At 39.7% G+C, this 23,266-nt stretch overlaps 1 protein-coding gene across 2 annotated transcripts in view; it reads right to left on the bottom strand.

Annotated features, from left to right (window-relative positions):
* Nucleotides 1-2,480: 2,480 nt before the first annotated feature.
* Nucleotides 2,481-23,266, bottom strand: part of LOC102795923 (dual specificity protein phosphatase 19-like) — a 29,421-nt gene continuing 8,635 nt past the window's right edge. For both annotated transcript variants that reach the window (XM_087850000.1, XM_087850001.1), the window contains exons 3-5: nucleotides 21,091-21,137; nucleotides 18,825-18,977; nucleotides 2,481-6,594 (exon numbers count right to left, since the gene is read on the bottom strand). In XM_087850000.1, the coding sequence (XP_087706126.1) occupies nucleotides 6,412-6,594; nucleotides 18,825-18,977; nucleotides 21,091-21,137 (383 nt within the window). In that variant the 3' untranslated portion in view covers nucleotides 2,481-6,411. The remainder of the gene's footprint in view (nucleotides 6,595-18,824; nucleotides 18,978-21,090; nucleotides 21,138-23,266) is intronic.

The following is a 23,266-nucleotide window of genomic DNA, read 5'->3' as shown; positions in this document are numbered from 1 at the left end:
GCAGTTACTGGATGAGTGATGTGCAAGAGGAGGCGTACGGAGCACCAGTGGATGATTTTATGGAGTGGTCTGGGAGGCAGAAATCATCTCCTTATGAATGTAATTAAGGCCAGAAAGATGGTGATTGACTTCAGAAGGAAAACGATGGCTACATGACCCATTAATGTGGCAGAGGAGTACAAGTACTTGGGCAAACCAAGCTTACACAGATGGGTCTTAAGCTTTTAAAAGTAAAAGTATCAACAATATCCACAGATCTTAAGTCCAGTGAAACTGAGTTCCATAATGTAGACATAATGTCTCCTACAGTCCTTAGGCTCGATGGAGGTACCACCAACAAGCAGCAGACCAGTAGTTCTGTTAGTGTAAGTAAAAGGTCAATAAAATAGGGAAGGATCTGACTATTAGTAATAAATTTATAGCAATCACCAAACTTTTGACTTGAACTCTGAACTTTATGGGGATCCAGAGCCAAGACAACAAGCTGGGTGTCCCTTGAGAGATTTTAGGATCTTGTGAATAAAAGCATGCACCATCATTTCCATTTCAGGTTGAAACACAATCTATTTATGTCTGTCAGAGATCCACAAATTATAAAAACAAGATCTAACAAGAATCAGCAGGTTTATCAAAATTGAATGCCTGATCACATCTAACACCCAGACTCCTGACTGCTGGGAGACTGAAAGAAGTGATAGTTCAAAATTCCGACCACCATGGAGACAAATCATCAGGGGGATAAATGACAATGTTTTTTTTGTGTGTTTAGTGACAATTATTCACTTCTTTATAACATTAATGCAGTCCTGAAAAACAGATTGGGCTACATTTGGATGAAATGTACAACAGGATATCATCTCTGGTATAAAATTGTCTTTATGGTTGGTCTAGGTGATATAAACCAAAGAAGATGGGCCCCAGGACAGAACCCTGGGGTACAGCCCAGGATAGAATGGGAGTACAGGACACAGACACAAAGATCCAATCCAGAGCTTTCGAGGTTAGCATAGAAAAGAAGAAAGGGATTTCCTAAACGATAATAAACACTGCATCTAGTTAAGTGGGTTAAATATTTACATACTGTATATGATTCACATGTGATAAATAAATGCAGATGGCACACTTGCAGCAGAGCTTATATGCACGAATACTTTCTTATAAATAATAAATAGTAATTAGAATTTCCTGCCCTGATTAGGGCTTGTTTATGACTGAATTTGTTTTCCGTGGATGCGATGGACGCACGTGGAAACCAAAGAGGAAAAAGCAAACCAGGATTCCCCATTGTTCACTTCTGCACTTCATCAAATCTAATGAAAGCCTGCAGGCCTGATAACATTGTACTGCTTCGGGGGAAATTATTCCACATCCTGCGTGAAAGCTACCTCTGCCTGGCTGTTAATATTCTCATATTTAGGCCTGCACAGACTGAGATGGTGGTTGGACCCCATGAGACCCCGCAGATGGGACAGCTTGTGCCATACTGTGTGCCGCCACATCCAGACGGTAAAATGTCACAAAAATGTCAGGGGAAACCCAGTTGGCTTCATAGCTGATACTCCTCAGTGATACACCATTGAACAACACCAAAGAAAAGGCCAAACTGCCCTACACTCAAGTACTGTCACAGACTGTATATTGGCACTGTTGCCATTAGTCAGGCATTGGTTCAATATCTTATTCTCCTGCTTTTCAGCTTGAGATTATAAAAAGCAGAGTGGTGTATTTATTGGACAGATGTGTGGATTTATTGGGAACAACAAAGCCATAAGAACCAAATATTTAGTTATTAACTGTGACAGGGGCTCGCTCTTTCTAATCAGTCCACGGCTTTAAAAGGGGTGTTAAATAATCTATGACCTTTATAGGACCAGTAGGAATTGCAACCAATTTGGCAGAACTTATCTCCTCCTCCAAGTCTCTGGCGCAGAACCAACCTCGACCCCTCCTCTTCCCCTGAGCGACGGCGGCCTGCAACTGACAAACGCGGTGTTCTCGGAAAAGGGTCAAATAAACTTTCTAATGAGAGCAAAAATCCAATGCAAATGTCTCCTTTGAAGAGGTATTCATGTCAGGATGAAAAATACTGGCAAACCTAGTTGTGTTTTTTATGCTGCACAGAGTTTCTAAAAAGTACTGAATAAGCTAGATCCTAATTACAGCACAAGAAATTATGTATTTTAACTTTTTATCTTATCAAAAAAAAAAGAGAACATTTTCACTTGCAAACTCCAGTCAAAATGAAAAAGTTAGAAATGGCACTACTGATAACAACAAACAAAAACTTTCTTCTAATGTTTAATACATATTTTATTGCGTCTTTTTCCCTCCTGCAGATCGTTTTGGAGGTCTTCCACCAGCAACCACAATCTATTTTAATTTGTTCCAGCTCTTCCATTTCCTCTGGATCATTGCACTGATAGAAAACACTATGAATCAATAACACAGCCAAAACTCTGATTGTTTGTTTGTTTGTTTATTTTGTGCATGCACACACGTTTCTGTTTGCGTATACTAAAATAACACCTATCAGCCTAGGATTATCATATAGCATGGATACAGTTGATAGCTAACTGTCACTATGACCAGACTAAACCATAAATCTTAACAAGAGGGAGTTTAAATAAAAGAAATAATTTGTCTTAAGTCGCCTGCTTGTGTTTGTGCCAATCTACCCATCTCCTAATCGCAGACACGAAAACTTATTTTAAGAGGAAAACCTTCTATATAACCCCGATAAACACTGACATGGCTCATTTCATGCAGAAAAGTCGGAGCACTCATTGTACATCAGGGACATGAGACTCTGTGAGGCTTAATCCAGTTCTTCATATATATGATTTGTCCCTTTTTCAAAGCACAAACACAATTTCAGGTCAGTAAAAATTATATTTTGGAAAAGTTTCATTGTAAATGTATTCAGAGACTCTGTAGTGCTGAGGTGTGCACAGGGAGGAACAGACTTCTGGAAATGCTGACGCAGACACGAAGGTTCACGTCCATATTAGGACTTAACAGTCATTTCATGTCCTTCACTCATCCACTATATCCTGTGAATCTGCAAATAAGCAAGCAATCTCCTGCTTCCTGTGTACACCAGCAAGCCCATGCTCAATTTAGGTAAATAAACAGTGACTTTAATGTGCTGCTAAAATGCTCATCTGCACCTAGACAGTTTCATAACCAAGTTTAAAATTAAAATTGTACGATGATAGAGCCATTACACAACCTATCATTGTTAACACACTGATAGACTGTATATAAAGGATGGTTATGGTCACATTAGATTACCCATTGTAGTCTAAAAAAGACTTGATGAGCATCTTGATGGTTTGGGAGCAGATTTGTCAATCACATTGTTAGCATACCCTGGTTTATCTCCCTTTTTGATTCTAACTCTGTACATTATTCACAAATTGAACATTTTGTTTTATGTATTAAGAACTAAAAACAGCAAATAAGATTATAAACATCATCACAAACACATTAATCCTATCGCGCTTACATTCATGTGATACCAAAACCAGCAATGTTATTGATACGTTCGATATTTGGATCCATCTGCTCACCTCTAACCACCCCTAACTTAATAATAACAATAACTAAAAAGAAGCCTTTAACCCCTCCAGTAGACATTAATCAGTCTGCTGAGGAAGTGTTACAGGATCATGAGTCTGCACAAACTCTATTTGGAGCACTTTTGTTTGGAGTTGGTATCTTCTCCCTGTGCTTGTGCAGGTTTTTCCCTGTGAGCTCTGAGCTTCACTATGAAAAACATGCTACATTAGGTCCTGTCGCTGTGCACTTGATTAAAACACTGACTTACAGCTGGATTATGTCCTCAGAAACTGTACAATGGCTGCCCACTGCTGCTAATATAATACGGTTAAATCCAGTAAATGAGTTTCCCCGCAGGGATCAACAAATGATACCTTACTCTTACACACCGTAACCTGATGATGATGCTGAATTAAAAGTTAAGAGAATATAAGGGTAACTCTTAACAGTTGTCAACATTTTATGCTAAACCATAAATGCAATCCCCAGTGCAACGCTAGAGGAAAAAGCCAAGCAAGCATTCAGGTAATTAGGATTCCTCCTTTGGGTGCAGTCTCGCTCCCATCCATCCAATACCCATTCAGATACTCCATTCTGGACCGCAGCGGTGGACCGAGACATTGAGATTACCATCCTTAGAACTCAATCTACCTCAGTGCTCTGAGCTAATAGTCTAGCCTTAAAAATTACTTTTTAAAACTAGAGAAATCTGTGAGATAGTGAAGGAAATAAAGCAGTTATAGGGGCATATTCACTTGCTTTTGTGTTAGTTTGAACTCCCTAACATTGCTGATTAAGTTGTCTTACAAATATCACATTATATTTAAACTACACTGAGGTAATTTCAACACTCTGGACATGAATCTGTAACAATAATCCGTTGTAAACGTTCTCAGCCAGCTGAACAACAAACACACATCTGGCCTGTAGCCTTTATATCCATTCAAATGGTGAACATTAGGATATAATACTTTTGTGTGCTGTGTGTTTGCAGTGTTAGGAGCTCACCCCAGCGGTATTTGTCGATTAGCATGCGAGCCAACTGGATTCTCCCTCATTATCTAACAAGCTAATTACAAGCTAATTATTTCAGGAGAGCGGGGTTAGCACATCAACTTTGCAAAGTTGTGAAATTGATAGAGACAACGCTGCAGTGAGGGCAATCATTATAATTGATGGTGTACTTGTTTGTGTAGTTGAGAAAGGTATCAAGTAGTACCTCAGGAAAACCGGTGCGTCTTTAATTAGAAGACAATCTATACTGCAAAGCAAATAGCTGTGTCTAACATTAACAAATCAAATAGTAAGTCAATTTCCCAGTAGAGCTTTAACCATATTTTTTTCAACTGTATTACAAAGAGACAATGCTGAAGTTTAAAAATAACACACTTACTAGCACTAGGCATGCAAATGTTTATTACTTATTGGCAGATTCATTTACATAAAAATCAAAACTGCAATGTTTCAAGGGGAGCCGCATGTAAAATCAAATGCTCATGTTCTTCCTCTGCCCTGTAGACATATTTGTCTTTTCAGACTGTTTTAGTGTGAGTCCAACAGTTTGGGAGATACTGACTACAGAAATGTCTGCTGTTTCTTACTATAATGGAATTAAATGGCAGTTGCCATATGGTGTTGTGATGAAGACTTAAAACACTCGGAGGCGATGTCTCGTTCCAGAAATATTGGCCTGGTTAGGCAGGCCATGTCATTTTATAAAGGAACTATCTTGTTTTTACTTTCTACATCTGCCAACCTAAACAAGCATGCAGCTAGCTAACACCAGTGTTGGGGAGTAACGGAATACATGTACCGCCGTTACGTATTTAAAATACAAAATATGAGTAACTGTATTCCGTTACAGTTACCGTTTAAAAAGGTGGTATTTAGAATACAGTTACTTTGTTGAAATAAATGGATTACACGGCGGTACTTTCCTGTTTCATATTGTGGCGGGTCAGGACTGTTTGGGTTTTGTTTGACAGCTACGTTCTGTTGTTCCAGGCGGCAGCGTTACGGTTGCCATGGTTATAGGGCGACGCGCTCTCTCTCTCTCTCTCTCTCTCCTGTTTCCTGGGTGAGAGAGCGCTTTTTGTTGTTGTTGTTGTGCTAAGCTAACAGGTAGAATGCTACAAGCATAGCTTGTATATAACCACTGCAGCCAAGAAGAGTGCCTGACGAGCCCAGCTGTAAGTAAGCTATTAAGACTCGACTGTACACCGTGTTCGTGTTTTCCTCCAAAAACAATAAGTTCTGTTGGAGCAGCCTTTCAACGCCTCTCTCTGTCACTTGCAAGAAAACTTGACCCAGACAACAAAGTAAAGCTATTTTTCGGCTATGAGCCGACACGGACCCGCTGTATTAGCCAGAGGTCCCTTTACTACAGTTCGGAGCCGCGGACCTTCAGTAACAGTAATAAATCACACAGCAATAGTACATTCATGTAGTTGTAAACAGCATGATAATATATTAAGTGATCCAAAGTATTCAGAATACGTTACTCTCATTGAGTAACGTAACAGAATACGTTACAGAATACATTTTGGGGCATGTATTCTGTATTCTGTAATGGAATACATTTTAAAAGTAACCTTCCCAACACTGGCTAACACTGCAGCTCAACACAGTAGGACACCCGTCACCCTGTCACAAGCATGAGCGTCATCAGAAGTAGCTGAAAACTATCTCCTGGAAAGTGAAATGGTTGGTGAGTGTAATTGAGTAGAAAGAAAATAGTTCCCACATCAAAATGTTTGTGATGTTATCACAGGGCAAAGACTTCCCATTAGTGCTCCAGTTATGATTTTGATTTTGTCACACAGTTTTAAAAGCAAAAAACAGACTTTTAGTCCCTTAGGATTTGTATTTCTGTAACTGCTGATAGAAGCCGGGGTTTGGGCGAATCGATGGCCTCGCCAGCTTAACCTGGCTGTATGCATCATCAAATGAAAGCCCCTCCCTCAGCATCAGATACCCAATCACGATGGAGGAAGAGCGGGACACGCCGGCGTTACAGTGGACCAGCACCACACCGCCCTGTGGAAAGAGAATGTGACTGTAAGACCAAAAACAGACACAGTAAACATTAAGAAAAGTCAGGATTTCACATCTCGACTTCAATCACAACCTGTCCTCATGTACTAAAGAAAATATATAACACTGTAAACATAAAATTGGTCAGTTTCAAACAACCATTTAGCCATTTACAAGATAAGTTTGAAGCTTTAAGGCATTTAAAAACCATGAAAACGAGTACACAGTTATTCAAAACAATTATCTGTTTCTTAGCAAGTCTTAAAAGTAGAAACAACGTCAGGTGCTGGGTCTGTGACCGAGCATTTTCAGTTTATTTTGTATTTTTGATTTCTTATTCTTCTTAGTCTTATTCTAGTTTAGGTTTCCAGTCTATTCTTGTCTTCTGTGTCAGTATGTCATGTGTTTCTTGTCCGCGTGTTTCATGTTGTCAAGCCTGTGTTGTCATATCTAAGTCTCTCCATGTTTCCTGTTTTATTTTGAAAGTCTTGTGTTTCTTTGTTCAATGTGTTTAGTTTTACTCTATCCCTGTGACGTTATGTAAATTTGTGTCAGCTGCAGAGATGGGCAGTAACGCGTTACAAGTAACGCGTTACTGTAATCCGATTACTTTTTTCAAGTAACGAGTAAAGTAAGGGATTACTATTGCAAAAACGGTAATTAGATTACCGTTACTTTCATGTAGGAACGCTGCGTTACTGCGTTACTAAAACCGTGATTTTCTTGCGAGAATGTCTCATGACAGTGACGTAAGCGAGTGCGACATGTGTGACAACAGCTGTGTGCAGATCAACAATGGATCATATATCGAGTGCGGGAGAGAGTATGAGCGTGCAGCGTTTAAAGCGTGGAAGTACTGACCTTACTTTGAGTTTGATTCCATAAAAAGTGACAAAAACATTAGTGTCCGTTGTGCGTGGGAAGAAAACTTCTTTTTACAGCGAAAAAAACCCCCCTAAACTTCCAAGCAAGCACCGAGTGCGCTACCACGTAATGGGAAACTCACAGAGAAACTGCCGTATCCTTCCACTGACCGCTGCGGCACACCTGCACCAGGATAACCCTCCGCCTACCCTACTCCTGCTTTACAGGTGAAAATAGAGCAAAAGGACCGCTAGTCTTTGATGTTATTTATTTTCTGCTGTGTTTTACTTGCATCTGAAAGAGTGAGTGTAAACACAATATATATATATATATTATGTGCTGGAATGTGCAGAAAATAGGTTTAAATGTTAAACTAATTTCTTCCAGTCAGAGAATGTTGCATATAATTAAAATTTTGCTTCATGCATAAAGTTAAAAGATTAAAACTAACAAAACAAGTTTTAAAAAGAGACTTTTCCATTTGATTACATTTTGTATGATGATTATGTAGAAAAAGTAGAATTGGGCTGAAAGATCTATCGCTTTATCACCTATTCAGGTTGTAAATCATGTTTTTAAAAAGTAACTAAGTAACTAAGTAACTAAGTAATTAATTACTTTTGAAAATAAGTAATCAGTAAAGTAACGGGATTACTTTTTTGGGGAAGTAATCAGTAATTAATTACTGATTACTTTTTTCAAGTAACTTGACCAACACTGGTCAGCTGTTTCCTCATGTGTTTCCACTTCCCCTTAACACCTCCTGTGTGTATTTAGTCTGTGTGTTTTCATTCACTGTTTGTCAGGTTGTCTGTTTGCTCCCATCACGTCATGATTCTGCTCAGGTTGTGTTCTTCTTGTTTTTTTCCTCATCACAGTTTCTCGCACGTTCCTGGTCAGAATCATGTTCATATCTGTTGTCATAGTTATTATAGTTGAATTATAGTTACCACAGTTTAATTTCCCCAGTTTAGGTTTTACTTTAGTTTTTTGCTTTTTGCTTTATTTTTGTACTCATGTTTAATCAGCCTGAGTAAACGGCTCGCCTTTTATTTGAAACGCAGTTCCGTCTCCTTCCGTGTCTGCAATTGGGTCCCACTATTCACTCAAGACACAGTCAGTGGCAAACAATCTCATATGAACAACAAGACTTAGTATTTTACACTGTATTCATTTAACAAAAATCAATGCGGATGCCAAAATGCAGGAGTGTGCGAAAAAATAAGACCATCTTTAGCACCATTTGTTTTCTCTAGGACTTCTAGTGGAACAATTTTGGCCCAATTTTGTTTGTTGTCCCGTCACAGCATTTCAATTGTGTTGAGGTGTACACTTTGGTTTTAAGCTTCCCTGAGAATTAAAAGGGTGAATAGCAGTCAGCTGCTGGTAATCAGATGCACCTGATGAACTGATGATCAGAAAGTGTGAGCACCTCTATAAATGCACGTTTCATCTGCAGCATTCTCGTGTGTGTTAACATGATGCAAAGGAGGACGGACATCGGCAATGATGTTAAAGAAGCAACTGTTGCTACCCATCAATCTGGGAAGGGCTTTAAGACCATTTCCAAAGAATTTTACGTCCATTATTCCACAATGAACAAGACCAGTCTTCTGCAAAGGATCTAATTATTTTTTATTATGTCCTGACATGCAGTGTTGGGGAGTAACGGAATACATGTACCGCCGTTACGTATTTAAAATACAAAATATGAGTAACTGTATTCCGTTACAGTTACCGTTTAAAAAGGTGGTATTTAGAATACAGTTACTTTGTTGAAATAAATGGATTACACGGCGGTACTTCCCTGTTTCCTATTGTCGCGGGTCAGGACTGTTTGGGTTTTGTTTGACAGCTACGTTCTGTTGTTCCAGGCGGCAGTGTTACGGTTGCCATGGTTACAGGGCGATGCTCTCTCTCTCTGCGTGTTTCCTGGGTGAGAGAGGCCTTTTTGTTGTTGTTGTGCTAAGCTAATAGGCAGAATGCTACAGGTATAGCTCTAAAGAATGTAGCATCATAGGCAGTGTATTCCGTGCTGCAGGGAGAATGGACTGCCATACCCGTTATGTGTCTGTGAGCGAGGGAGGGAGACAAAGGAAAAGTATGAGCTGTCATCGAGCAAAAACAGGAGCTGGAAGCTTGTAAATATAATAATAACCACTGCAGCCAAGAAGAGTGCCTGACGAGCCCAGTTGTAAGTAAGCTATTAAGACTCGACTGTACACCGTGTTCGTGTTTTCCTCCAAAAACAATAAGTTCCGTTGGAGCAGCCTTTCAACGCCTCTCTCTGTCTCTGCTAGCAAAGTTGACCCAGACAACAAAGTAAAGCTAGTTTTCGGCTACGAGCCCGACACAGAACCCACCGTATTAGCCAGAGGTCCCTTTACTACGGTTTGGAGCCGCGGACCTTCAGTAACAGTAATAAATCACAGCAATAGTACATTCATGTAGTTGTAAACAGCATGATAATATATTAAGTAATCCAAAGTATTCAGAATACGTTACTCTCATTGAGTAACGTACATTTTGGGGCATGTATTCTGTATTCTGTAATGGAATACATTTTAAAAGTAACCTTCACAACACTGCTGACATGTGAAACCTTAGAAATGAAAGATATGCTTTCTTAGACATGCTTTCTTTTTCACATGACCATATGGCTGAGGTTTCTACTCCCACTTCAGTAAAACAGAGTTAAGTAAAAGCATTACACTGAAGTACAAGAGTGACTCTAAGTTCACAAAGATCACTCTGTCTCTAAAGAAGAAAGAAGAAGAAATCTGTCTACTAAAACAGAATTTTAAAAAGAATTTGAATGGTATAAATAAAACTTTGATTCACAAAAGATTTTTATACGACGATTTCCCTTAATGTTAGTGCACAAAGTGAGTTTTTTGTGTGGCCACATACCAGTCGTGAGTAAAGGTGAATAAATGTGTTTTTATGCTGTTTATTAAAGCTTAAAGATAAATTTCACTGTATTTTGTATTTTGTTATTTTCTGATTCCTTAATATTCCTGAAGGAGCATTAGATGATGTAGAGCAAGTTGAGAGAGAGTAAATCTGCATCTGGGACTGTGTGAGAATGTGTCAAAAAATTTGCACTGTGATACAATGTTGATGTAATTATTTTACTGCCTAAAGTGCTTTGGTGGAAATATTTTTCAAAAGTCTAGCCACATCTTTAGACAATGCGTGCAGGCCCACGGCTAACTTCTGTAGCTCGGTGTATTGACACTTTTTTGTCTTTTATTCACAGCGAAATCTCCCGTCGCAGAATGAAGTCTCTTTCCAGGCTGAAATTAAGTGGAACTGAACGTGTGAGTGCAGTTTTGATTTTTACTGTCCATCAGTACCCAGGAAGGAGAGGATATTTAAATGATCTTGCTGCAAGTGGCACGCTATCAGAGTGCTTTCTTTTTTAAAAAAAAATATAACAATATCCAGCAGTTCCACTGGGAAAAATACAATTTATTGAAGTGCACACAGAACAATATCTGTATTGTGCTGTATAAGACCCCTCTTTTATAAGTTTCCATCTTTCAAAATGGTTGATCTGCCCTTATAATATCTGTGCTGGTGTCTTCAGTCAGCATTGTTATATATTAGGTCTTGTTTTCCTTCTTTACAAAAGAAAACTACAGAAAACTTCTGCAGACTGAAAATTGCCCGAGCTACATAATCCATCACAGCAAACACAGAGACTTAATTTGGTTTTGTCAGTGTTTCTTGTTTTGCTGTTATTTCATTGCGCTCCAGTTGAGTGTTTTCATATCAGCGCTCACATCACATTATGTTCTGCTTACGGTCAATCTCCAGACACACACACACACACACACGCAAGCAGAAAGAGATGCAAGTCTGTGCCAGGAAATAATCCCTTAAAAAGTATTTCATACAACATGTAAAATCACTGAGGAGAAAATTGAGTTAAAGCACAGAAAATGTTACTTTGCAGACTACATTAGATGACCCCAGCATAAGCTTTTAAAAGGTAATCAGGCCTGCTACCTCACCTTTGTGCTGAGTTGCAGATAACTGCCTCCTGTAGATGTGTGTAAATGCATCACAGTGAGGCAGCAGAATAGCTGTGTGTGCACACTGACATGTTAAATTAGCCAGCAGATATGAAAGAAGGCGTTTTTAGGCTGCATGAATCTCCTCAGGGAAGGTAGATGCAGTTTTTAAATAGATCAGATTTTCTTTTTTTATGTTGGTGTTGTTTTTCATTTTCATTTAATCTGGCAAAACCATAAAAGCTGGCGAGTTTGTCCTTTATATGCACCAATCAGCCACAACATTAAAACCACCTGCTTAACACTGTGCATCGTTCCCTCTGCCTGCCAAATCAGCTCTGACCTGCTAAGGCATGAACTCCACAGACGTCTGAAGCTGTCAGGCACCGAGACATTAGCAGCAGATCCTTTAATTCCTCTAGGTTGCAAGGTGGGGTTTGAGACCTGGGAAATAGCGAAGCCAAGTCGACACCACGGGCGCCTTGTAATGTTCCTGAATCATTTGTAATTTAGGTTTGCAGTACAGTTGCATTATCAAGCTCAGAGAGGCCACAAGAGTCGCAAAAGGGGTGTACATAGACACCAGTGACACGGACTGATCGTCTACTTGATAATACAGAAGCTAAAATAATCTTATTTATTATCTGATCTAATAATAAGAGGAAGCTCGTTCAACAGCGGTGCAGCTAAAACGGCAACAATGTCGATCCCTTTCATTTTAAGCCTGGACCGTGGAATCTGTGGCAGCCATTGATTCTCTGATCCGAAGGGTTCGGGCGCAGAAACAGGGGGTTAAGAGTTCTGAGATATTAAGTGGAGCCATACCATGTAGTGGTTTAAAAGCAATCAATAAAATCCTAAATTGGATTCTGTAGGAATGGGAAGCCAGGGTAATTCTGCGAAGACTGGAGTAATGTGTTCGATGGGTTTGTGAAGAGCTTTGCTGCAGTGTTTTGTAACTAACTATAGACGACCAACTGCTGCATCATTGAGGCACGTGCGAATGAACTGTGATATTTTAATGAGCAGGAATTGATTGTGGGTAAGATGTCCTGTAACATGAAAATTAAAGTTCTTGTCAAAAAATTTTAACAGAGCATTTTCAATACAGCATACTAATTTTTTTTTTATTTTTCTTGGAAAACATCAGTTTTATTTTCACACAATTACAACAACAAAAAATACCAGGGTGAATATTATTACCCCCCTGATAAACTGACCTTTTTATTGAGCCATAGAACAAACCTCTGCTGTGCAATGATGCGATTGAACTTTGTAATGCTCAAAGCTTTTAAAATCAAGTTAAAACTTCCACTGTACTCGCAGTATAAAAACTTCAGCAAGGGTTTGAGTTGTCACTTGAGAAAGCACCTTGCCAAAAACAAAAGAAATCAGCTTAGACTTGAGAAAAAGAATTATTGATGCTCACAAAGGAGGAGATGGATATACAGAGTTATCACAGCATTTCCAAGTGCCAAGAACAGGAGTGAGAAGCATCATCACGAAATTCAAAGACAGCTACAAAGTACAGAACAAGCCTGACAGAAGTAGGAAGCAAAAGATTTCAAAGACTCTGGAATGAAAACTAGTGAAAGATGTGTCTAAAGACCCCAGAACAACTGCCAAGACTTGTGAATGACTTAGGCAAATCAGGGATTGTAGTCACAGAGACGACAATCACTAGAACCCTTCACAGGAATAGACTGCAAGGCAGCAGACCAACAAAACTCCACTTCTGCACTTCAAGCCAGACTGAAATATGTTAACGATAACCTGGAGATAGATTATGCTTACTGGAAGCGCGCCCTTTAGTCCGATGAGACGAAACTAGAGCTCTTATGTTTGGAGAAGGAAGGAAGAGGCGTAAGACTCTAGTAACACTGTCCCCACAGTGAAATGTGGTGGTGGAAGTATTATGCTGTGGGGAGGCTTCAGTGCATCTGGAACTGGGAATCTCATCAAGATGGAAGAAAACAGAAAGAAAGAAGAAGATGTGGAGATTTGTAAAGGAAACTTCAAGCAGTCTGCAGAAAAATTGGGTCTGGTTCATCAGCCTTCATCTTCCAAGTTGTTTTTTCACAATTTAGGAATAATTTAATCAGAAATCAACATTATCTACCCAAAACATGCACCTGGTGAACTCCAAGGTGAATCCTACTGACAAAGTCCTGACTTGTATCCCACTGACAGTGTTGGGGAGTAACGGAATACATGTACCGCCGTTACGTATTTAAAATACAAAATATGAGTAACTGTATTCCGTTACAGTTACCGTTTAAAAAGGTGGTATTTAGAATACAGTTACTTTGTTGAAATAAATGGATTACACGGCGGTACCTCCCTGTTTCATATTGTGGCGGGTCAGGACTGTTTGGGTTTTGTTTGACAGCTACGTTCTGTTGTTCCAGGCGGCAACGTTACGGTTGCCATGGTTACAGGGTGACGCTCCCCAGATAGCAAGGAGACATTGAACAGATGTTGATTTTCCATCTGAACCATCAGAATCGTCATGCTTGAAATGTCAACACAAAACCAATGTTGAAACAACATTGAAATACTGATGAAACCTGACACTGACATTGAAATAACATTGATTCACTGTTGTTCTGTCATCGTTGATTGTTGATCTATTTATAGTTGACAAGGTGACAACAATCACGTTGAAAAACCATTGATTTATGGTTTCGCGGGAAATTAAAGCTGCTACCACTTGGACTATTCCATAGCCCCCCCTCTCACAGTGGTACATCCCTTCAGGTAACCATTGTCTTGTACGGTAGAGCGGGACATTAGATTTACTCTCAGCGGAATTGACCGGAGAAGGCATCAGTTCATGCACTGCACTGGCCTGCACCACGATTAATATAAGGTAAGAATGAATGACTTTTGTTCTATTCGTTATTTCCACGGTTGCATTTGAATAACAGTAAAAAACAAACAAACTTGTTAATGTAAAGTTTCGGACAAAATGTGGGAGCCCGAAATTGTGTCTACTTTCATCTTACAATCCGGCAACAAATAAACTGCACTGCGAACAAAGTCAACAAAGAAAACATTTTCATTTCATACTTTTCCGTTATATTCCCTTACAAAGCTAGCTAGCTAGCTGTAACGCTTCGAGGGTTCCTTTGTTCTTGCCGTCGCCTCGGCGCTTGACCCAGACTTTCGCTCTGCAGTTGCTTTTTAGCATAGTACTACAAAAAATTGTAAATCTGTGATATATGATTGATAAACGTAAAGGTAACTGTATAAATGTGTTCAATGACTTTGTTACTTTTAATGATTGGAGAGCACCCGCTTCGATTCGCACTCAATTCAAACTTTACGTTGCACGCTCACCTAACTTTACGTTGCACGCTCACCTAACTTTACGTTGCACGCTCACCTAACTTTACGTTGCACGCTCACCTAACTTTACGATGCACGCTCACCTAACTTTACGATGCACGCTCACCTACCTTGCGTTTGCACCTTTTGTCCACACGTAAACTGCGTTTTATTATTTATTTATTAGTTTTTCGCCTCTCACTGCTTAAGCCATTAATCTTTCTGGAATTGTTTTTTTAAACAGATGCGACCTCACAAAAGATATTAGCTATGCAGTCAGACCTGACGACAGCTGTTAACGAACTCCGTGAGGAGGTCAGAGCCATCCGCCATCCCTGCTGAAATGAATCGGTAGATGCTGGGGTACTGCCTCTGGATTTGCCCTTGCACAACATTGAGGAGCTAAACAATGCAGAGGCAGCTCTTCAATCATAAGAGGCAAATAAGGCAATGGTAAGTATATAAAGGTTATGTACACTTTGTAACTATAAAGTGTAATAGCTGTCAGATGTGATTTAAATACATAACAACGGCCTGTTGATTAAACACACAAGCACTTGCATACACATTTAAGACATGAGACACGCTAATTCCATCTCTTAAAATGTGTCTATAGGTGAGACGCTTTGCCTTGATTGGAGGGACCACACTGGAGGTGCGAGTCCGCCGTGTAATGGCTTATGCCATTACAAACGAGCTGGCCTCGGTACTCAACTGGGCAGGGAAAAAAACCAAGGACCAGACAAAGCAAAAAATGGCATTTAAAGATACAGCGCTCTGCAAATGCATATATGGTGGTAAGTTTTACAGTTTTTTTGCTATATTACTTTGTCTTTCTTAATAACAAGACTTTCATGTCCGGTTAATCTGGAGATGGAGTCTTTGGTCTTTGGCTTGTTTAGTCCTCGGGTTGTAGTTGTACAGCCCGAGGACCCCATGTTTATTTTGTTTTAAAGGATACACGGCACACCATGCTAAGACTTATCACTTTTTCCGCTCATAGCTCTTTGGGAATCAAATGCGGCAGTTTGCAGATTTACGCCTGGTGACTTTCATGTTTATCAGCCTAGGAGTTTACATACTTTCTCCCCGCTGAAGACAGTTAACAAGAGCTTATTCATGTGCTCTAATTCACTTTTTGTGTTTGTGTGTGTGTATTTTTTTCCTAGGTGGCCTGACGCAGCAGTTAGGGGCAAACTCTATGTCCGAGTTTGTCTTTGCACAAGCAGTGCAGAAATGGCTCCGATACGCCCCAGATCGTATGGGTATGGGTGGTGCAGGACGCACATCATGCATCCCCATCCCAGAGTAAAAAATTACAAACTTCTGTGAAACATATAAATGTAAATAGGAAACTGTCTTTTAATAAAGTATTTAGCAAACGAAACATGCCTATTGACCTTTTTTTTGTTTATTTTTTTTCTCTGTTACATCACATGCAATGCTTTCTTATTTTAGGATATTAATATTGACATGATACATTGTGAGACATTTGTTGTTGTTTTGTGTCCAATTTGAGGAATAAGTACAATTATGTGTTTAGGTGGTTTAAGTATTGATGGAAACATGCAGTAGTTTAGTATTGGTTAAAATACTTATAAAGAAAGGTAGATTTCCAGTCATGATTTAACTGTTGTTTTAATAAAAAGCAACTGTGCGAAAGAGGTGGAAGATCAACACCATAGCTCAACAGTGTTTCAATATCAGAATCTGACATTGTTTCAATGTCAGGTTTCAACATTGATTCAACATCAAAACCTGACGTTGTTTCAACATTAAAAAAGGGTGCAAGAGTGACGTTAGGTCAACGTCACACTTCAACGTTGGTTCAATGACGTCGCCTGATATTGACTCAACGTTGTTTCAATGTTTCCTTGCTATCTGGGTCTCTCTCTGCGTGTTTCCTGGGTGAGAGAGCGCCTGTTGTTGTGCTAAGCTAATAGGCAGAATGCTAACGGTATAGCGCTAAAGAATGTAGCATCATAGGCAGTGTAGTCCGTGCTGCAGGGAGAATGGACTGCCATACACGTTATGTGTCTGTGAGCGAGGGAGGGAGAAAAAGGAAAACTACCAGCTGTCATCGAGCAAAAACGGGAGCTGGAAGCATGTAAATATAATAATAACCACTGCAGCCAAGAAGAGTGCCTGACGAGCCCAGTTGTAAGTGAGATATTAAGACTCGACTGTACACCGTGTTCGTGTTTTCCTCCAAAAACAATAAGTTCTGTTGGAGCAGCCTTTCAACGCCTCTCTCTGTCTCTCACTAGCAAACTTGACCCAGACAACAAAGTAAAGCTAGTTTTCGGCTACGAGCCGACACAGAACCCACCGTATTAGCCAGAGGTCCCTTTACTACGGTTCGGAGCCGCGGACCTTCAGTAACAGTAATAAATCACAGCAATAGTACATTCATGTAGTTGTAAACAGCATGATAATATATTAAGTAATCCAAAGTATTCAGAATATGTTACTCTCATTGAGTAACGTAACGGAATACGTTACAGAATACATTTTGGGGCATGTATTCTGTATTCTGTAATGGAATACATTTTAAAAGTAACCTTCCCAACACTGCCCACTGAAAATAGTTGAGGTAAACTGAAGACCAATGTCCATGCCAGAAGACCATCAAATCTGAAGAAGCTTGAGATATTGGCCAAAGAAAAATGGGTAGGGAAAGCTGATGATGTGCGACACAGGATACACAATTGACTATTAACATCATCATTAGAAACCATTTTGTTTGTGTGAGGAAGTAAAATAATGTAAGCTGTCAAAATAAAAGTAGCATGTTTGGGAGAAACCGCTTTTTTTAGTCTCTGGGAAGAAAATCAGCCCAACGTCATTTATTCCACGGCCCAGTTCTGATGCTCTTGTGTTCACTGCAGGCATCGTTGGTGATGGACAACGAGCAGCATGGGTGGGCACCGTGACCACTCTGCAGATACACAGGTATCTGTGATCCTGTTGACATTCACCAGCCCTCCTGCCTCGGCCCACTTATGGTAAGTACATGGAATAAAGAATTAAGGGGCAAGGGAAGTAGGGGTAATATTCCCAGAATAACTCAGATTTTAGATCTAGATTAAAGTTGTAAATTCACATGAAAGAAAATGCACATACGTATTGATAAAAAACAACAGCTTTCTTAAGTTTTCTTAAAAGGGACTTTTGGTTAGATGTCTGATATAAAGTTTGTGGATAATAGCGGCTGCAGACATTTAAAGTTATTAAAAGCGTGACATTAAATGCATTAATGTCACGCCTTTTAGCCTAACATCAGTCTCTCATGTCTTGCGATTGCATTTTATGCTTCAAAAAGATATTGGAGAAATTTGTGGAGTTCATCTTGCTGAACACAAAGTCTAAGTGTCAAAAACACTTAGACTTTACATCCCATAGGGCTTATTTCTGTAATAATCATAAGTTTATGGATAGTCAGTTGAGCCAAAGCAATGCCAGCCTCTGGGTTGGCCTGCAAAGAACATCATCTCTGCAGAACTCTGCCTCCATAACTGCCATCCACGTATAGAAGTGGATGACTTTATTCTAACTAGGGATGCACCGATACCGATACTGGTATCGGGGCCGATACTGTAAAATGTGTGTGTACTCATACTCGTAAAAGTTAACCGATACCATGAACCGATACGAACTTATTTCATTAGTCAGAGGGTGGCTTGTCATTTCTGTTGAAGTTTTTTAGATTGGTCACTAGGGGGACATCCCGCGCTAAACAGGCACAGGGTTAGGCGAGTAAGACTGGCAGCTCCAGATAAAAAAGAGAAACTGGAGGCTGCTGTAGCTAGGCTAAACAAAATGTCAGCAGTGTGGACCGGAACAGCCAACTTTAACTCAGGTTTTGGAAAAGCGATGAAAAATGTCAAGAGAAAATCCACGGGCAGTGTGTGTGTGTGTGTGGTAGAAGTATCGGTATCGGCAAGTACTCAGATCCAAGTATCGGTATTGTATCGGTTTGAAAAAATTGGTATCGTTGCATCCCTAATTCTAACTGTGTGTACGTACCTGTTCCCGAGTCTGATCTATGAAGGAGCTGCACTCCTCGAAGTAGGAAGTGATCTCGGTTTCCGGGAGGTCCAGGATCTGGAGCGTCTTATACACCATCGTATCTGGGAACACGTTATCGACTCCATATGCAACATTTAGCACATGAGATACCTGACAGAGAGAACATGGGGAAGAGGGAGCGGGCGCAGAGACATGAAACTCCTTGAGCAAATGACCCCTGAGCATTGACTTGCTTTAAAAGCTCTTTTTGCCTTGACAGAAGAGTAAGAGAGATATTCTGTCAGCCATATTGATGACACGACACAAGCTGAATGTGACTGAGAGAGGGCAGAGGCACGGGGAGAAAGAAGGAAAGGGGAGAGAGATGGAGAGGAAAGGGTGAGGAAGCGAGTGTAGGCAGGGAAGAAGACAGATGGCTCCAATTCATTTTGCAGTATCTGTCTACTCTCACTTAAATTTAGCTTACCTCAGAGGGCTAAATTCTCTCCTCCGTTACATCTCAGCGTCGCACTAATGTGCTCTGCTTTTAGACTGCTTGTATCATCTAACATCCTCTTCCGCGTTAAGAGACAAGTTAGGCGTTACACTATATTTTTTATTATTGACAACAAATCCCATTAAAGGCCAAAATCAACAGTGAAACGATCCTTCTCGGAAGTATTGTGTGCGTATCAAAGTCTGATAAATCTCATTCCAGTATGCCACAGAGCTATATTATTGCCTAAAAAGTATTAAAAACATACACACAGTGTGGTTTATTTTCTGTCCTGCTGCTACAGTAAATACTTCCACACTTAATATATATATAAATCTGTAGCTGTAAATAGTCCCAACAGATGTACTTATTCCTCCTATTTAAGTAATCTTGGCTAAAAGTGAAAGTGAGCCTCGTTTTAGAGAAGTTTTGAGTCTTGCCACACAAGGGAAAAAGAAACATAGTAATCAATGTTACTTTTAAAATATCCCTGTATGTTCCGATTAGTTACATAATAATTTTTTCATTATTACAGATATTCCTTGGTGGATAAAAGGCACTTTTGACAAACCACAGTTAATGTAGTTTCTGCCTACAGGGGATTTTCAAAATAAAGAAAATGACATAAGGCACAATGATGATAAATAATAGAATTATGTCTGCATGCTAAATGTCTGGCTTTTGACATCCACGTGGGAGCTTTTTGTAGATGGAGAAGTGAATAGGACGGCAAATGCAGTTAGAGTTCAAGCAGTAGAAAATGTGCCTGCAATAATCCAGACAACCAGAGAGTTGATCACTATCAAAACCACGACTACAGGAAACCAACCAAGCACCAGACGTCTACTGGGTGCTGTTTTCTTTGGCTAAACCTGCCTGGAGCAACTAGGCCTTTAAAAACACATCAAAATATAATATTTTTAGAGTGTTTTTAGTTTTATTGATATTTGATCAACCCAGCATCTAGTACAGACAGACAAACTATTAGTAGTTTGACAAAACACGCTTCTGTCATTTATATACATCGACGTGTGACTTGGGGTTCAATGGATGGTTTGTGCCGAGGTTTGCAAAGCTGCCTCCTGGCTAAAAGTAGGAATCTGTAGGTTGTCTCATGATTGTCCATAGGAGTTCTAAAAATAAGACTACTCGTCACCTTTCACTTTTTAGCCAAATCTGCTTTCCAGTATATTCTTGCTGGGTTGGGAAATGGACGTGCTACTCTCTGTAGCATCACATCTATAATATGTCCGTTTTACAGTGAGTAGATCTGACATTCTGCCAGTCTCGATGTGAGATTTACCAACAAAATACTCTACTGCAGTGTTTAAAGGCATTGTTCTACTGGTAAGAGCAGGTTTTTATAAAGTGCCTTTGGGCAGGCTGTCAAATCTCCTGAGTTTAATAGCTATCTAAGAAAACCTGAATTTAGACAGCCAAGGTTTCATCCTAGAAACAGGAAGTGAAGGTAGTCGTAATCTCTCCAATTCATCATCCTGAGACTGCACAGGCAGCAATATGCCCATGCCTGGGAGCAGCCACTGCAGAGAAGGACTAGTCACATTTCACTGATGTGGAGGAGCAGCGCTGAGACTTACTGTAATCATTTACTCCCTCTACTGTGCTAAACTGTCACTGCATGAGTCATGAAGCTCCTCTGGCTATTCGCTGGCTGCCGCTGACCCACAGGAAAGCTCAGCTACATAGCTGCCTCTAATGTCATGTCACTACACATGCTATCACAACAAAGCAAGGGCATGCCCGCCCTATTGATCCCTCTGTACTGACCTTATATCTCTGCAGGGTGTCAATGTCGTGGGCTGCATCCTGAGAGCCTGAAAAGACAGAAACAACTCGATAAGAAGGCAGACAGATGGGGCATGCATCTGCCTACCAAGTGTGTTTAGATAAAGCTTCCTGTAGCATGATGATAATTCCTCAGCCGTAAAACTGCTTAAATCAATTTAATAATAGAAATATTTTCAGCACACTGTGTTTATTTACACCTCTGAGAAGTAAAATGTACCATTTGGTCATATATCTTTACTGGGGTGCTGCTTTTTTGAGTAAAACTTGAATTTTCACAACTAAAAGCAATGCCAGACACTGCGACTGAATGATCTAAAGAAGCGACTTTGGGCTGTGGGGAAACAAGGCAAGGTATTTCCTGGCATTTAATAGATTACAGATGATCAAACAGAGCAGGAAACAGCCACTATCTCATGAAAAGGACACCTTTGACCCTATCGATATGAGGATGTTTTAAAACTGTGCCAAGTTTTGCAGGGAAAGCAAAAGCTGAAGGATATCAGCAACAATATCACTTCGTAAGAAAACATGCGGACACAAAACCCTTTTTGAACAGCCGCAATACCAAGCGGGGGAGACATCAGTCAGCAAAAACCAAGAGCAAAACGGCTTAAAGCTACAGAAAAAAATCTGGGATAGGAATCAGATGATTTGTGTATGTAGTCACACTCGACTAGGCTTAAAAACTGCTGAAATACAGTAGTTATTCAGAGTTATCTGCCACTGCAGAGAAGGAAGTGCATGATTCTTTTTGCGAGAAGAGACATTTTCATGACAATAAACCTTCATCAGCAAAATTTGGAAAGAAATAATGCAGCATAGAGTGTAGGTGGAAAACTGCATTATTATCATTACTATTATTATTATTATTATTCTATACATATACATAAATTAGCAGATATATATTCACTATCACTCTCCCACTCACAAACCCTTTTAATTGTTACTTTATTATAGCTGCTGCTCACTTGTCCCCACCTAAATCACCTTCCTGTATCTAAAATAAATGGAACTGATCATGTTCATCAACTGAACACAGAGAGGGACCGAGAACAAGTCAGGGTGGATCGTGGGACATTTGAATGTTTCTGACTAAGGCTACGTCCACACGTACCCGGGTATTTTTGAAAACGCAGATTTTTATATGCGTTTGCAGCTTTCGTCCACACGTAAACGGCGTTTTTGGTCACTGAAAACGGAGATTTTTAAAAACTCCATTTTTGCATTTACGTGTGGACGAGAAAAACGGAGAAAACGCAGAAAACGCAGAAAACGCAGCGTCAAAGGTGTGCGCATCTTTTTGACGTCACACTGTGCGCCACGTTATTGTTTTGGTGAAATGAATTTCTACAATACTGTTACTGTTAATTGTTCTCTCTGCAGTGTTTAAATGCTTACATATACACACAGTTACTGTCCCTCCACACATACGACTCGGTTCTGCTTCTATTCCCCAGCTTTGTTTACTTTTTCCCACCGAGGCTTCTAGACTTCTGATTGGCCAACATTTCTACACGGTTAGGAATATATCGCCACCTGTTGCTTTGGCATGTTACTAGCAGTGTTTTCCTTCATTTCTGCCTTTACGTGTGGACGGGATTATTTTTTAAAACGAAAACGGAAAATCTCTGTTTTCAAAAATACCCGTGTATGTGTGGACGTAGCCAAAATCTCTGCGTATATTTAAGCTTATAAGCAGCGCTGTGGAGTCATCCATATGGAGTTACATGCAAAATAACACAACGAGCAAGGCTGATAATTGAAAAGCACTGAAACCCATTTTGCTAATTGGGAAACCAAATATTTAGATACTTTACATAAGTAAATGGAATACTACAAAAGTTTTGGCAATCACATACAATGTATGTACTGTGACTGTTTGCATTACTTTATTTGTATATCATGGTAATGGATTCATTAATGTGTATATTACTTTAATGTTGCAGTAGGAGATGATTTTAATTACTATGTATGTATATTAATTACTGTATATTGCCTGAAACTTTCAACTATAATAACAGAGAATTGTATAGCAGCAGATTTATAGTTTAAAATGAGCAAAATAGTAATTATTTAAAGCTTGGAAGTAATGGTATGAAGAACAAAAACAGTATTTGCATCCAAAAACTGTTAAGTAGAATGACCTGGAAATACA

The sequence above is a fragment of the Neolamprologus brichardi genome, chromosome 13 (assembly GCF_056152115.1).
Source record: "Neolamprologus brichardi isolate AB-2024 chromosome 13, ASM5615211v1, whole genome shotgun sequence".
In the NCBI taxonomy this organism is placed as follows: Eukaryota; Metazoa; Chordata; class Actinopteri; order Cichliformes; family Cichlidae; genus Neolamprologus; species Neolamprologus brichardi.
Note: the sequence above shows the minus strand (reverse complement) of the source record. Positions and strands in the feature narration are given on the sequence as shown.